General features: G+C 38.3%; 1 protein-coding gene across 5 annotated transcripts in view; it reads right to left on the bottom strand.

The window, feature by feature from the left end:
* dock3 (dedicator of cytokinesis 3) overlaps nucleotides 1-15,619 on the bottom strand; it is a 235,807-nt gene that overhangs the window by 44,367 nt on the left and 175,821 nt on the right. For all 5 annotated transcript variants that reach the window (XM_053652788.1, XM_053652791.1, XM_053652790.1 and 2 more), the window contains 4 exons: nucleotides 12,532-12,657; nucleotides 1,668-1,792; nucleotides 1,314-1,476; nucleotides 988-1,094 (listed from right to left, as the gene is read on the bottom strand). In XM_053652788.1, coding sequence (XP_053508763.1) covers nucleotides 988-1,094; nucleotides 1,314-1,476; nucleotides 1,668-1,792; nucleotides 12,532-12,657 — 521 coding nt within the window. The remainder of the gene's footprint in view (nucleotides 1-987; nucleotides 1,095-1,313; nucleotides 1,477-1,667; nucleotides 1,793-12,531; nucleotides 12,658-15,619) is intronic.

Here is a 15,619-nt window from a genome sequence, read left to right as displayed (position 1 = left end):
CAGGAATATTGGATGTCGCTATAAAGGCAACATTTGGGTAAGCATATTATTAGAGAATATTCGTATCACAATCAGAATATGAAAGACAAGCTTTAAAAAGATATATAACAAGAACAAATATAAAATAAATTGTCAAATGATATCTGTTTTATAATTAATTTATTGTAAAAGGTTTATAGATTCGCTACTGACCCGAGGTATGTCATAGTGTAAGTATATTTTTTCTGCACAACAATATTGAATCTCTCACGGCTCAATAAGTGCAATTCAGGTTTATTCCTCAAGGTGGGAATGTTTGGTAAACAATGATGATGTAATGTGTCAATCATAATGATACCAGACGTAAAAGAAACGTTAAAAAACTTGACATGGCTCAGCGATTTACTGTAGAACAAGTTTCTAATCAAATATTAGCGTCGTTTTAAGGTGGATCTGATGATGAAGCTGTCCGAACAAAATATTGAATTTGATGATTACGAACATGATAGTAGTCTATTGAGAGTATGAGCCAGATGCTGAATTTACCGAGCGAAGCGCAGAAGGTGCTACATTCTCATAATATTACTTGATAATATTGTTTTTAGCCATGAAAATTGTACATGATAAAATGACTTTTATTATGAAAATATTAAATATTGTAATGATTGTAACTTTGTTATGGTGACTGAAATGAAATGAAAATGCTACAATACTTTCACTATTTTAGCGCGTAAATTATAAGTGCATAATTTTAACGGTGTATATTTTTTGCATCTGTTTGATGACAAATAAAATGACAAAATATACCAAAATATGCTGTATTTTATTATTTAGTAATTGGTAATAAAATATTAGGACAGTTTTATACTACTGGGGCAGTTTAGAGATCCATCCGTGTTAGATATATACTCCGGGTCGCTAATGACCTGAACATGTCATAATGATTGGCGAAACACGTATACATTTAAGGGTTAATCCAATTTAATTAGCAGGAGAAAATTTTCTGACCTTGTAGACATAGAGTTCGTGACACTCGTCCGATAGCGTCGTACCATCTTCTCTCATTAGAGGTGTGAAAGCAAAACCAAAGAGTTTCTTCTCGCCTTTGTCTTTTGCTGCAGAAATAGGAAGGCGATTTTATTCATCGCTGATATTGTCAAGACAGAACTTGTGTTAATGTACTGAATCTTAAATCATATTCTTGTTCTGAAACGCCTGTATTCTATGTAAGTCCCCAACAGTGGCTCATAACCATTTGGTCAATAACACAGAACCTTAATCACTGAGTTCCTAGTTGAATATGTTGAATTTTGCGAAGTCATTGAAGAACATACTCGAGCAGTGCCTGAACTCGAAGCGCAGATGGGAGCCTCTGAAGCGATCGATGGGGATGGGCAGCTTGATCACTTCACTCCAGCGAGGGCTGTTGTTGTGGTAGAGGACGAGTGAACGGTGCTCACTGATATTCGGCTCTCCTGAGCCCAGGCTAATGCAGTCCTAAAGCAGAAAAAAAGTACAGACTATAACAGATTTCTTGTCAGACATCTCAATTAAGGTTAGGATGCACTCTTCATTTCAGAAAGGGAAAAAAAAAAAAAAACCTCAAAATACTCTCCAAATGCAAAAAATGTCTTGGCTGGGGTAAGCTGAATTTGATTTTTCATTTTAATTTGATTTCCAAAATATACCTTAAGAATTTCTCCGTCGGCATACAACACATACACTGTGACCTCGATGTTCTTCTGTACGCTCTTCCCTCCTCTCTCAAAATCGCCTCTCTCCAAGGTGAGGTACAAATCATTACGGATATCACCTAAAACACCAACAAAAATATGTGATCGTGTGAGCATATAATCAGTGTATATAATACTAAAAAGTGTGTTATAGCATTAAAGTAGGTGAAGCACATGATTCACTTTACTGTATGAACAGCAAACATTCAATCCCAAAGGGCAAAGCAGACTGGTCAACACTGACAACATAAGCTTACTTTAGGACACGGCGTGTTATAGAGAGACTAATATAGAGAGATTAATATATTCTGGCCACCCATTTATCTAAACTCGAAGACAAGCTGTAGTATAGAAGCAAGCGGTATGTCTCAATCAGCTCCCTAGTTCAATAGTCAGGGCACTGATCAAGGAGCCGGCCATTTTAACGCCTGTCTCATTCGTAAAATCCAGTTCCAGTGCACCGGAACATTCGTGCTTAAAGCTTGTTTTACACCATGCGATTTCAGAGGTCTTTTAAGATACTTTTTGTCACACTGCATGAGATCCAAGTAAAATCTTGGCCAAATTCTATCCAATAACATGTGTTCTCCATGTCAGATTATATGATAAAGATCCTCCTATGGTAGACTTATGATTAAAGAGAATTACTATGTTCTGTTTACATTAAAAAGGGATACTCTAATCAATCAATTATACTTAAATTTAGCTGGCGTGGTATAAAAAAAAAGAGAAAAGAAATTATAAATCACCAAACATCACACCATTCAACTTTATATATCCCATAGCACATCATGTCCAGTAGTTCACACTTTTAATCTTCACAGAAACTCAGGGATTTGTTTCTCCTTCATAGACCGACTCCACACAATTCTACCAAATACTGTATTTCATTAGCATAAGACAAAATGTCAGGGCTAACTATTATATAATATTACTGATGCCAGTCTACCATAGAGCATACAAACTGCTTTCAACAACTCAGCCCAATTATTCCCAGAGAGCACAACACCACTCCTCCGCTTCACTCCTTCTCAGTGTGTGGGAGCGCCGTGCTAACCTCATGCTAATCTCTTCCAAAAAATCTGTTTTCCTAGCTGTAAGAATGCCCTGAGCAATTTGCATTTTGTTTTGTTTTGGTCCAGCACTGTTATCATGTGAACTCAGAATTAGATTTTGCCTTTAGGAAAAAAAAAAGCGCCAAGAAGCGGGGCGGTTATTTTGGTACAAGTCTTTGAGATGTCAGTAATGTAAATAGAAAGCAAACGAATCGTAGTAGTAGTAGTGGAAGATTAGAATATCTGGACATTTGCTTTTACTCCCCCCCCCATTTTGCTTGTCTTCATTAAATGAATATATTATTCTTGAGGGTTTATACAGTATGTATTGTACATGAGTATAGATTACTACGAAAGGCCAAATGAACTAAAATGAAGATTACTTCTCATCGCAAAAATTCAAATCACAAATCACATACTGTACTTCCATTACCCACGTTTAGTATATGTAATACTATCAATAGCTGGAGGAATCCACTAAGATGTTGCAAGTTTTTGCTTTCTTTATGCTTTGTATGAATCTGCAATGCTAAATTTTGTGCATGCATTTTGTGTTATTCCCTCTCAAAGTCTTTTGTTTCACATGTTTCTAGTTTCTGTACCCTATATTCCTCTATTATTTGCAAGTTTCTGGTGGGGGGCACGGTGGTGTAGTGGTCTTGCACCTCCAGGGTTGGGTCTTGCCCCTGCCCCTTGTGTGTGGAGATTGCATGTTCTCTCCATGCTTTTGGGGGTTTCTGTGTGTACTCCGGTTTCCTCCCCCAGTCCAAAGACAAGCGTTGTAGTTTGATTGGCATTTCCAAATTGTCCATAGTGTGTGTATGTGGGTGTGAGATTGTGGCCTGCGATGGGTTGGCAACTTGTCCAAGGTGTACCCTGACTTGAGTTCCCTGGGATACGCTCCAGGCTCCCCTTTGGCCCTGTGTAGGATAAGCGGCCTAGAAAATGGATAGATGGAAGGATGGTTTCTGGTTGGATCAGTAACAACGATGATTGCCATTTCAATAAATTGTTGTTGTTTTTTTACCCATATGTCACGTGCAGGGCTACGTAAGTCAAGAGTCAGCATGGCATGTGAATTCTGGCTCTGGCCGACTTCATTGTTTGTACTTGCCTTGTGATCATTTCTAACAAATGTCGACAAACTCCACTTTATAGCTTCATATGTGACATCTCAGCTTGCATGAAAGTAAAAACCTAGCACTCGCTTAATTTTTTTTGTAATCGCCTGAGATCCCAATTCTGTTGTCTACCACTAGTCCCAACCAGATTAAAATAAATGAAAAGGAATAGTATGAAAATATAATGAATGAATGAATAATAATGAAAAACCCTATTTTTGTCTGCATTTGTATCTGTTTAGATCACCTTTATCAGTTCATTCTGAATAATGTATTCATATTCAGCTATATCCCTAGTTACATTATCTGAATATCAAGTGGCATGTTCTGCTTTAGCATTTCTGTATCAGTTAAAGCCTATGTCGTAAAATGAAGGAGCCGTCCACATCTGCAAAAGTAACGTGTATTAATTCAGCAAACAAGAAACTCCATAGCTTTTTCACACCTGTTGTTTTGTCTGCAGAGAACACGTCAGTCACAACTACACTTCCAAGTCCAAAACACTTGCTGTTTGAAATTACTATGCAAAGCTGTAATCATGGTGTGTTTCTACCAAACAAATCCCACATGCGATGCCTGCAGGTGTCCGGACTTGACAAACGTTTGGTTCTTGTCTTATAAACGATCATTCTGATAAGCATGAAAGAAAACAGCACTGCTGTGCTGCTTGCGAACACACAAGAGGGGCACATGGGAAAGGGGTCTAGACCAGAACATGGTGGAAAAACAGGGGAAAAAATGGAAGTGATGGAAAACACTAAGTGGTGAGAGTGTGGGGGGAAAAAAAACTTCCATCCGTTTGTCTGCTTCACTGACAGAATAGCTCACGATAAAAATGTTATCTGGAAGCACAGACTGGCTCTCTGTGTGTGTGTGTGTGTGTGTGATGGGTTCATGCTCCGTTTCGAGTGCTTTTGTACCGTATTAGACCGTCTCCTTGCTATTCCGGTCTATCAAATCCATGCAAAGCTCTCTGCTCAGACAGCTCGACCATGTATTTCACTCTCTCCCCAGGAAAATAGCTCAGTAATGTAGGAAAAACAGTGCAAATAGCTTCAAATATTCATGTCCTACCACCTATATGGCATACATGCACCATTGAAGGGACCCTGGCCCTATATATTATATATTATATATATATATATATATATATATATATATATATATATATATATATATATATATATATATATACACATACATACATATACATACACAGTGGTGCGAAAAAGTATTTGCTTTCTTCAATTTTGTGTATGTCTCATACTAAATCGTTTCAGAAACTAAAACAAAATCTAAGATAAAACAAAGGCAAGCTGAGTAAACACAAAATATAGTTTTTAAATGATAAAAACCTGGAAAAACATAGCCTGGTCTGATGAATCACGATTTCTGCTGAGGCACACAGATGATCAGAATTTGGTGCCAACAGCATGAATCCATGGACCCAACTTGCCTTGTATCAACGGGCCAGGCTGGTGGAGGTGGTATAATGGTGTGGGGAAGGTTTTCTTGGCACACTTTGGGCTGTTAATACCAATCGATCATCACTTGAATGCCACAATCTATTCATTTTCTATAACAACAGCTCTAATAATAGTTTACATTAACATGCCCGTTCTAATGCAACTTACACAGGGAGTTCTATGGTGGACTCTCTACATAAATGACTTGAAGAATATGTGTAATTGTTGATATTGTGAAGTTTTCTTTGAGGGGAATATCAGGTTAGCGCAGATAGTGGTGCAGGACTAACCATCAGCCACTGTCAGGCTTGGGGTGTAACAGAATACATGTAATAGTGTTACATAATCAGGAAACAAAAAAATGGTAACTGTAATCCATTACAGTTACGTCAAAAAACAAAATCAAATTACAGATACATTTTTGAAAAAGAAAATTGGAATACTATCAGGATTACAATTTTTTTTTTCATTTAAAACCAGAGAAATTAAACTTTTGCTCCAGACTGCACCTAAAATGCTCGCATTTCTGACCAAAAATATTCATTTACCAATGATATCTTTGCTGAGAGCGCCACTGGCGACAATATAAATGTACACGCTATGATTTAAAAATTTGAGTGTAATGTCTTTCTAATTGCATTTTCTGTGAAGAGTAGACTGTCACATCATTTGTTGTGTTGATGTAATAAAATGTGACACATGAAAGATTCAGTGGGAGGCGGGGGGAAGCAATTTCACTGAGTTCAAATTCATCCCGAACGCCAGAATACGCACCAGGAAAGCGAGGATCAGCTTTCCATGTCAGAAAGACATGTCAAAATGAAAAAATCAGACGTTTTCAAAACAATCCTCAACCCTGTCAAACACCAATGCCGATGGCACACCTGCTAATAAAAAAGCAGGCTCCAGTTGTGCCAGCATGAGACAGATCAAAAATGACAGACACAGAGGATCATCTTCCTGTGTCAATCAAACACTCAAGTAAAAGTGCAGAAAAGCATTTTAAAACTACTTGGATTCAAGAGTTTGCATGGATCAGGTATGATCATCTAACACAGAAAATGTTTTGTGACTTTTGTTGCAAAGCAGCAGAGAAATAGCGGGGAAAACGGATTTTATTACTGGAACGAACCATCTCAAGAGAGAGAGACTGTGAGAAAACATGGCGATAGTAAAAAGCATAAAAACGCTCGTGACTATGTAATCGCAGACTGTTCCACAAAATACACCTTTAGCACAAGCAGTGTGACAAGCCTATATGATTGCATGTGAAGAGCTGCCTTTCACCAAATTTACCTCTCAGATATTACTAATGAAGAAAAATTGACTGGATGTTTGCAAGACATATGACAACGACACAGCATGTGCCTTGAGCAGAATGCATCTAGTTGAGATATTGCTCGTCCTACCAATTGTGGCTGCTCAGTGTGGCTTTTCAGCTCAATACGGGATAAAATCAAAAGTACACAATTCAACCATGGAAGACTTGATCAGCATCAGCACAGAGGGCCCATCACTTGAACAGTTTGATCCTGAACCATGTGTCAAACGCTGGCTTTCTGCAAAACAAGAGGAGTAGGCCAAACTACACTCAGTGGCCAAGTGATGCTGACATAATTATAGTCAGTGACACTGATTCAGATTCTGTGTAAAGAACAATTCTTTGTGACTGAATATAGTTCTCAAGTTGGAAAAGACGTTCAGTTCCCACTTTAAGTGAACTTGCATGAAAATGCTGACGCTGAAAAAGCAGGCCAGATGTATACACATGACAGGATGACTGAAAGTAAGTGTTTTAAAAATTTTAAACATGAGTTCACACTATGCCATTTGGCACCTGTTTTTTTTTTTTTCCTTATAGGTGCCAAAGGCTCCTTAATAGATTTTTTTTTTTTTTGTCTGAAGCCCTTCTTTTGACATAACACAATATGTCTGCATGATTATAGTTCTGGTTCTGTCTTGCCCATTGTGACTCACAAATTAATTTATTTTATTAAAACAAATCCAAACACTGAACTTGTTTTTAAGCTCTAAATAAAAGCATTTTAGATCATTCTGCTTTTCTCTTGCCTTTATTTACATATGTGACCTTAAAATAATCCAAAAATAATCAGATTACATTATTTCATATTATGATACCTGGATTACGGTACTGATTACATTTTTTATGAAGTAATTTGTAACTGTAACGGAATACATTTTTAAAGTAACCTTCCAAATCCTGGGGCCACTGTACACCACATGTTCACGTCACGCATCAAGTCACATGATCATGTGCACCTGAATCATATTGATGCACAATGAGTACTAGTACTTAAGTAACGTTTGTATAGCACTCTTTGTCTAGGGTCTAGCTGTGAGTAGCATAGTTGTTTGTTGTCATATCCATGCCATGTACATTTCATGCTTGTCTAGTTTGTCTTTATGTTACGTAGTCCCAGTCTTTGTTCGTTATTGTTCACAAGAATATTTAACACTATAGGAGGAGTATCCAGTGTCAGTGCTTCATAACAGTCAGATTTAAAGCTGTAACATTAAGATTCAAGACGTCTTCAGGATGAGAGGCTTTGTGGTTTCCCATTAGCATGATAAGCTGCATTTTTATCTTGTCATCTTCAAGAGGGAAAAAAAAAAGCTAGGCTTTTAAGGGGCCAACTGTTTAAAGCTGCCATGATGTAAGTGATTACAGTGTTTCACAGACACAGAGGTTCCACAGGCATTCCACAACTAAATGTAACTGTAAGTGGATAAAATGTATGACCTGCTTTAATAAATAAAAAAATAAAAATATTGGCAAGTTGTTTTGGTAAAAGAGGATTAAAACACTTCAGGGTGTGCTGTTATTGGAAAGTAATCGACTTCAGGAATTCCATTCCCATTGTAGATTTCCTCTAATGGCATCCCCTACTCGGTTTTATTTATTATATAACACCTCTGAAATGCTCCCAATTTGCTTTTATATTAGTTCTGGTTTGGAAAGAGTAAATAGTCAACCCATGCGATTTATTCAACAGACATGAAAAACTCCAGGCTGGTTTCAATTGATCAACTGCTTCCAGATCATTAAAGTCAACTTTTTCAAGCTCTAACAGCAAACAGAGTCAGGGTTAGATATGAGAACAGAGTTAAGAAGACATCACGTAAACATTAGATATGAAAAGTGCACTACCGTTAATAAATTAAGATTAAGCAAGCAGCAGAGACAAACTCAGGCTTGTGTGTCACACTTACAATCATCTATCTTCATTTCTTAAAGGGCACCGAGAGTGTAGAATTGGCAATGTGAAAGGAGAAAAACACACAAATATGATTTAAGAAAAGGGGGGGGGGGGGGGGCAAATCCATAAAGATCAGTAAATCAGTAAGTGTTTTCCTGCAACAAAACATCAATCTAAGTGTTGTGGTGTTTCATGGGGGTTAAAAGCTTTATTTCAATGAGATACAGTATGAGACGTTAGATTGTGTATGTATTGTCCAGTATTACACAATATATCATTAATTAAGCTAGCTAACTATGGTAGATCACATTTGTATTGGAGATTCAATTGTAAATATATTGTGAACGTAGATTGATAAATTTTGGAATAAGATAGCTAGCTAGCAAATTTTCTCTCCAAACAATAAGCTAGCTATGTTACATTAACTTGCAGCACTCAGGCGTAAATATATTGTGAATCCAATTCGACAGACCTTGGACTAAGCTAGCTAGCAAATTTCCTCTGCAAACAATAGCTAGCTATGTAAGATTAGGAGACTCAGTTGTAAATATATTATAAACACAAATGGTAAGACTTTTATATTAGCACAATTAAAATGTTGATCTCTCCAGATAAAACAGATTATATTCCATTGTGTATTTTAAATGTATATTCAAAATATTTTCAACAATATATAGGTAAAATCATTGAAAATCCTATTGACCCCAACAGTGTGTCTTCTGTCAACAGTCTAGATGTCGGCTCTGATGTGCTGCATTGGGGCATTTTGCTGATATGGTTTGGGTTCCGTGCAAATCAATACAATGTTCTTTTGACTGATTGCCTTTGGTGATACATTTCAAACCTTGATGGGTGTGGTCTCGTACAGGATGAATGAATTGAATGGTTTGATGAGGAAGAAAATGATATAAATCAAATGCTATGGCTTTTACAGTCACCAGATCCTAACCCCATTGAACACCTATGGACGATTTCGTAGCAAGGTTTAGACAGCATTCTCCAGCACCATCATCAAAACATATATACAATATCTTTTGAAACAATAGCATTATATTTTGAAAGAATAGTGTTCATTGCTGCAGTACAGTTCCATAGACCTATAGAGATAGAGTGTATGATGTATTGAAGCTGTTCTGGCAGCCCAACACCTTACTAAGGCACTTTATGTTGTTTTTTCCTTTAATGTGTCACCCATCTGTATATCTATTGGCATGTATGCTACAACACTAGTAAAATTAAGCTATGCTGAAAACACTGATATCGAATTATTCTCCATACCGATCCAGCCCTAATCCTGGCTAATTATTCAGACTGCTGCATTGCTCTTCTGCTTTTAACGGTAGTTTTCCTCATTAATTACTACAGTTTGCTATCTTCCTTGAGTCAGACGATGTAAACACAAATACTGAAAGGCCATTATGTCAAATTAATTGGCTGATTATAAAAGCTTCACTCTAATGGCAGGCTTACTGTGTATTTTAATATTGTTTGCCATGAGTTGCTCCCAGTCAGAACAGAATCATAACTTGGGACCACATGGAACACTATATTGTCAAAAGTATGTGGACACCTGAACAATCACACCAATATGTGCTTTTTGAACAGTGCATTATAGATGTAGTCCACCTTTGCAGTTATAATAACCCTCACTCTTCTGGAAAGGCTTTCCACTAGATTTTGGAGGGTGTTTATGGGGATTTGCCCATTCAGCCACAAAAGAATTAGTGAGGTCAGGCACGGATGTCAGAGCAGGAGGCCTGGCACACAGTCTGTGTCCCAATTCATCCCAAAGGTGTTTAGTGTGGTTGAGAGTTCTGTGCAGACCACTCGAGATCTTCCACTCCAAACTTGGTAAACCATGTCTTTATGAAGCTCGCTTTGTGCACAGGGGCATTGTCATGCTGGAACAGGTTGGGGCCTCTTAGTTCCAGTAACAGAGAATTTTTAATGCTAGAGAATTCTTAGACATTCTAGACAATCGTGTGCTTCAAGCGTGGTGGCAACAGTGCTGGGGGAAGGCCAACATCTGGGTGTGATGGTCAGGTGTTCACGAACGTTTGGCCATATAATGTATATTTCTGCTAATTTCAATCTCACAAAACAAAAATCTTACAATTACCATGATATATAGGGTTCTTCTAGGCATTCCAGTTCAATTCATTTCAAGCCCCTATTAGAAATGCACACATAAATACCACATGGCTCTAAGGACTCTCCAGGTCTTACTGACTTATTGACATTTCAAAATGCTGCATTTAAACACAGCCTTGGCTGTGATTATAAATGCCGTATTTCAGATGCTAAAGATGAGGAATATAAAGCCAGTTCTTTAGCTGGCTCAAATTGAGAATTTTGAGTAGATGGGCATGCATAATTGACGGCGCGGACTGGAATATAGATTGAGAGAAACACATATCCCATCAATCCACATCCATTTGAAGGGAACAGACCCCACATTTGGGAAACGAGTGCCTTGGACCAATCAGCACAGGAAGGAAGTAATGTGTGTGTGAGTGTGTGTGTGTTGCGACTCCAAATGACGTGAGTCAGAGATCCTGAAGTACACACACTGGTATAAATAAAGTTAGACTTAATAATAGCGTAGGTGCCTTCCCCCTGGGCTTGCTGCTGAGTCACAGAGATTGCACTTTTTAATGTGGTCCATCTCATTTAACCACTGGGTCTAGAATAGAGAGCACATCCCAGAATAATCATCCTCTCTTCTATTTTCCCTTAAATACAGTGCACTTTTTTTTTTTCTATTATATGCTGTGGTTTTTGTTATAATGACAGTGATAAGCTTGTATTATTTGTGGTCTGTTTCATTAGCATATTTCTAATTTACATAATCTGACAACAGATGTAACAGCTGAAAATGGACTCATTTTCACTGCATTGTTCAAAATGTACTTAAAGGTGACGTCAGCAATTTTTAAGACAGAATATGTCTTGTAAACACATTCAGAGATGTTCTCCTGACATTGTGATAGCTGGTAATAAAATAACTGCTCAAAGGAAAAAACACAATATCTTGGGTGCCTCAGCATTTATAGACAAAAAACAAACAAATCACGAGAACCACCAACATCAACCAATCAGGTCAAGAACATATCCCTATTTGCCTGCAATGCACCTCTTGCACTAGCATTCAGGGGCATGGCATTTGAGGGAACACAGCATGGAAGGCTCTAGTTATTTGAATTTTGAGTTTCAGATTCTTCAGCTAAATTCCACCAAAATTGCTGACTATACTGTACTTTTAACTTAAAAATGAGTGGCACCAAGCAACTGTATTTAGCATTCATTGTTTACTATCATTTTATCATTAAGTAATCATAAATAATAATATTAGGAATACAATAAGGTCAAGTGAAACTGCATAAAAGTTGAACACTCTGTCTTATGCATTGTAGTCTTTAATTAGGCACCACTTTCATGTAATTCTCAGAAATTGCCCTATCACACACCAGCTTCCAATCCAGGGAGGGTTAAGGCTAGCCTGTACTCCCTCCAAGACATGTGAAGTCAGCCAACAACATATTTTCAAACTGCTGCTGATGCTGCATCATGGGGCAGTATAACACACTCTGAGGAAAGAGCTATCCGCCCACTTCTGCATACACATGATCAAAGACGCCCATGATTGGCTAGTGTCTCTGTGTTTGACAGGGCAGAGAGGGTACGCCATCCTTCCCTCCCTGAGAGCATGACCAAGTTTCTATCGGACTCTTGCCCACAGATAGCTATGGAAATGTTGGGATTAATCACAATGTCCTGATGATAGGGTGAATGTGTTTCTGTTGCACCAGAAGAGTCACAAAGACCTAGTCACATATCTATTTGTAATAGTTGGGGTTTTTTTTAATGTTAAACTTAGATATCAAAAAAGCCCAAAAGTATGCACAGACCTCTTAGGCTTAAAATCTCAGCCTATCAGACACACCAATCAGAGGTCTCACCTGGCATGATGACATCAGGAAAGCCGAGTTTGCGTGTGATGGCGACGCCGCGGTTGAAGATCATAGGATTCTCCCTACGGATCTGTTCCGTCTCTCCCCTGAGCAACTGCAGAGAGATGATCAGACCTGCTCGAGTACAGAGAAAGAGAGAAATAGATGGAAGAGGTTAACCACAGTTTCTATGGTGCTGTGGAAAGTCTGATATCATAGATCCAAAGAGCATACTGAGATGAGAGGCTTCAGCAGAAGAAGAAACAGGAACAGTGATCACACATAAGAGCATGGCAGTTCAGATGCTTCAAAACATTTCAGCTGCTCAAGAGAGTCTTCTAAAATTGCACAGCAATTTCTTTGTTGCAAACTAGCCTAAGGGAAAACAAGGAAGTAGGAGGCATCTGCAGGTCTATGGTACCACTTTTTATGAGGTGCACTTTACAGTGTGGAACAAAGTGGTCACTATATATTGTGAAAATGTTGAGTCGTAGGTACTATGGGCTATTTCAATATTATTTTATGATAAATGAAACTTGGCAACAGGTTCATTATGGAGAAATCATGGACAATTCCCCTAAGACCACCAGAGGGCACCCTCACTCACATTTTTTTATTTCATCCTTTGTTGTCTGCCCCACTTCCTGTGTTTGTGCACACCTCTTTTGTGTTCGCCTAAAATTAGTTACCCTATTTAAGCTCTGTGTCTTCCATCCTCAGTTACCAAGCATTATGTTGTATGCTTACTGGCGAGCAAATTTAATAACATCACTGCAATGTTGTTCTTTGAAAAATGGTTGGGGAAGGGGCACAAGCCCAGATTGGGGGTCTCATAGTCACCCTCCCTTCATGCCCTACAGAGAAAGTTGGTCAGCCTCCCTACCCAGCTGATGACATCAGCCCCTAATCCTTCTCCCTCCACTTCTCTGCTTGGCTAGGGACATCGCTCCACCTCCTTGCTTTTCCGCGGTTGTTGCTCCCCCTCTGGCCTCGCCACGGTCATTGGTCCCCCCTCTGGCCTTGCCGTGGTCCTCGATCCTCCCTCTGGCTTCGCCGTGTTTGTCTCTCCCCCCTCTGGCCTCATTGTGGTCGTCGCTCCCCTCTCTGGCCTTGCCATGGTCATAGCTCCCCTCTCTGGCACTGGTAGGGATGTCGCTCTGCCCAGGTGTTCGGGCCCTCATAAGTTTGGCCACTTCAGGAGTCACATCTTTATGGAGGCGCCGTCACGTTCACAAATGAACAATTCCCCCAGACCACCAGAGGGCACCCCCACTCACAATTTTGGAATTTCTTCTTTTGTTGTCTTGGCCCATTTCCTGTGTTTGTGCACACCTGTTTTGTAGTCCCTTAATTAGTTGCCAAGCATTGTTGTTGTATTACTGGTTACTGTTCTGTTGATGTGTATGCACTGTTGTAGAATAGAGTAATTTTTGTTTTCATTTGAAAGTTGAAAGTTTCCATTTGAAAAATTGAAACTTTCAAAAAAATTCCATTCTCTTCTCAAAGGAAGAGAAATTCAAATTTGAAAGTTGAATTTCTCTTCCTTTGTCTTGCCCTGTCTTGCCGTAGTCTATTACTTTGTTTTAGTTTTTGGTTCTTTTTCTGTCTTTGGTTGGTTTTTTTTTTTTAGTTGTTTTATCATTAAAGACTGTCTGCTCTTACATCCATCTCCCAGGATTTTGACACAATTTTTTTTCCCCTTCATGTGCAATATTTGTGTTACCCACCAAAATCATATGGATTCATAACTAATTCTGATAATACTACATATTATCTACACAGGAACTGTCCACTTATATTAGCTATAAATTTGTATATTCGTTATGTTATAAGTTTCCATGTCACTGTAGGTGTATAAGCTAGGTTTTAGTGAAATGTCACTGCTGGTCATGAGCCACAGAATATTCAGAATAACTACATGCTAGTGTGCCAACTACTGAGTGCTAAATATTCAGGGTGTTAGATTAAAACACAATGTATCTGTCAAACACACCAAACGTGAAAATGAGACTGGAGCTAAATCTCCAAAGGGAGCTAAAGAGGGCATGATTCATTTACAAACCCTAGCTTCAGTCCATCATCCAACTGAGGGCTGCTTTCAGTCTTTAAAAACACCAAAAGCTTAGGGTAATCAAACTGCACAGCTGTAAAACTTTTACGCATTTCGCATAGTTCCCAGAGAATGATGAGTTAGTGGTTGCTCAATAACACATTGTGCTGAGACACAGAGTTTGGTTTCACTCCACAGGGCCTTAGGACCAGCTATATGAGAGCACTGAATAATTAGAAAATATGCACTTTTGGAAACGAGTGATCCCCAGCTGAACGTATTGGTAATTTTGCACTCATTCGTATTCATCGGGTTTAGCTTTTTTAATGAGAGGATATTTTTGTGGCACATTTGGCACATTTATTTATTTATTTTAAAGCAAGATAGTGTGGTAGTGAGCAGATATACGGCAATCTGGAGAATCCTATTAAACATTTAACGAAGAGTAACTGCTTGCCTTAAAGGGATAGCTCAAACAGAAAATCTAGCATGGCTAAAATTGAATTGGACGTTCTGTTGCGAGTTGACTGAATTATCTGGCAATAAAGTCAGAAACAATATAACAATGAGATCATTTTTCAAACAAAACATGTGTAAAGTGAGGTTAATAACCTGAATGGACATTCCAAAGACGACTAAATATTGCTAATCAACTCCTACGCCTGTTTGAGGTGTAAAAGTGGATGTACCATTAGATGTAGATTATGTCAAAGCTGTGTATTTATACACAGAAATGTCAAGCCACCTAGCTGTCAGACTGGTGCTTCTTCTCCTCAGTGTAAAATGAATGCTTGTCTTGTGGATGTAATGGAAACTGTAAATATAATAAAATTGTGATGGTCATCTGTAGCTTTACCCACTTTAAGTGTTTGAGTAATAAATTTTATGTGGACGTGCTGTATAAATGTTTTAGTGACTTGTGTGTAGTCTTTAGTTAAAATAGCTCAATCATTTTGCTAGCTAGCTAGGCTCTCAGTTTGAAACATCATCTTAATAAACAATATACTCAACAGACTGTATAAAGTATAATAAAATACTTCAACTTAA

This window comes from Ictalurus furcatus, chromosome 21 (assembly GCF_023375685.1).
Source record: "Ictalurus furcatus strain D&B chromosome 21, Billie_1.0, whole genome shotgun sequence".
Taxonomy (NCBI): domain Eukaryota; kingdom Metazoa; phylum Chordata; class Actinopteri; order Siluriformes; family Ictaluridae; genus Ictalurus; species Ictalurus furcatus.
The sequence above is the reverse complement of the archived record's forward strand: the minus strand, read 5'-3'. Positions and strand labels throughout refer to the sequence as shown.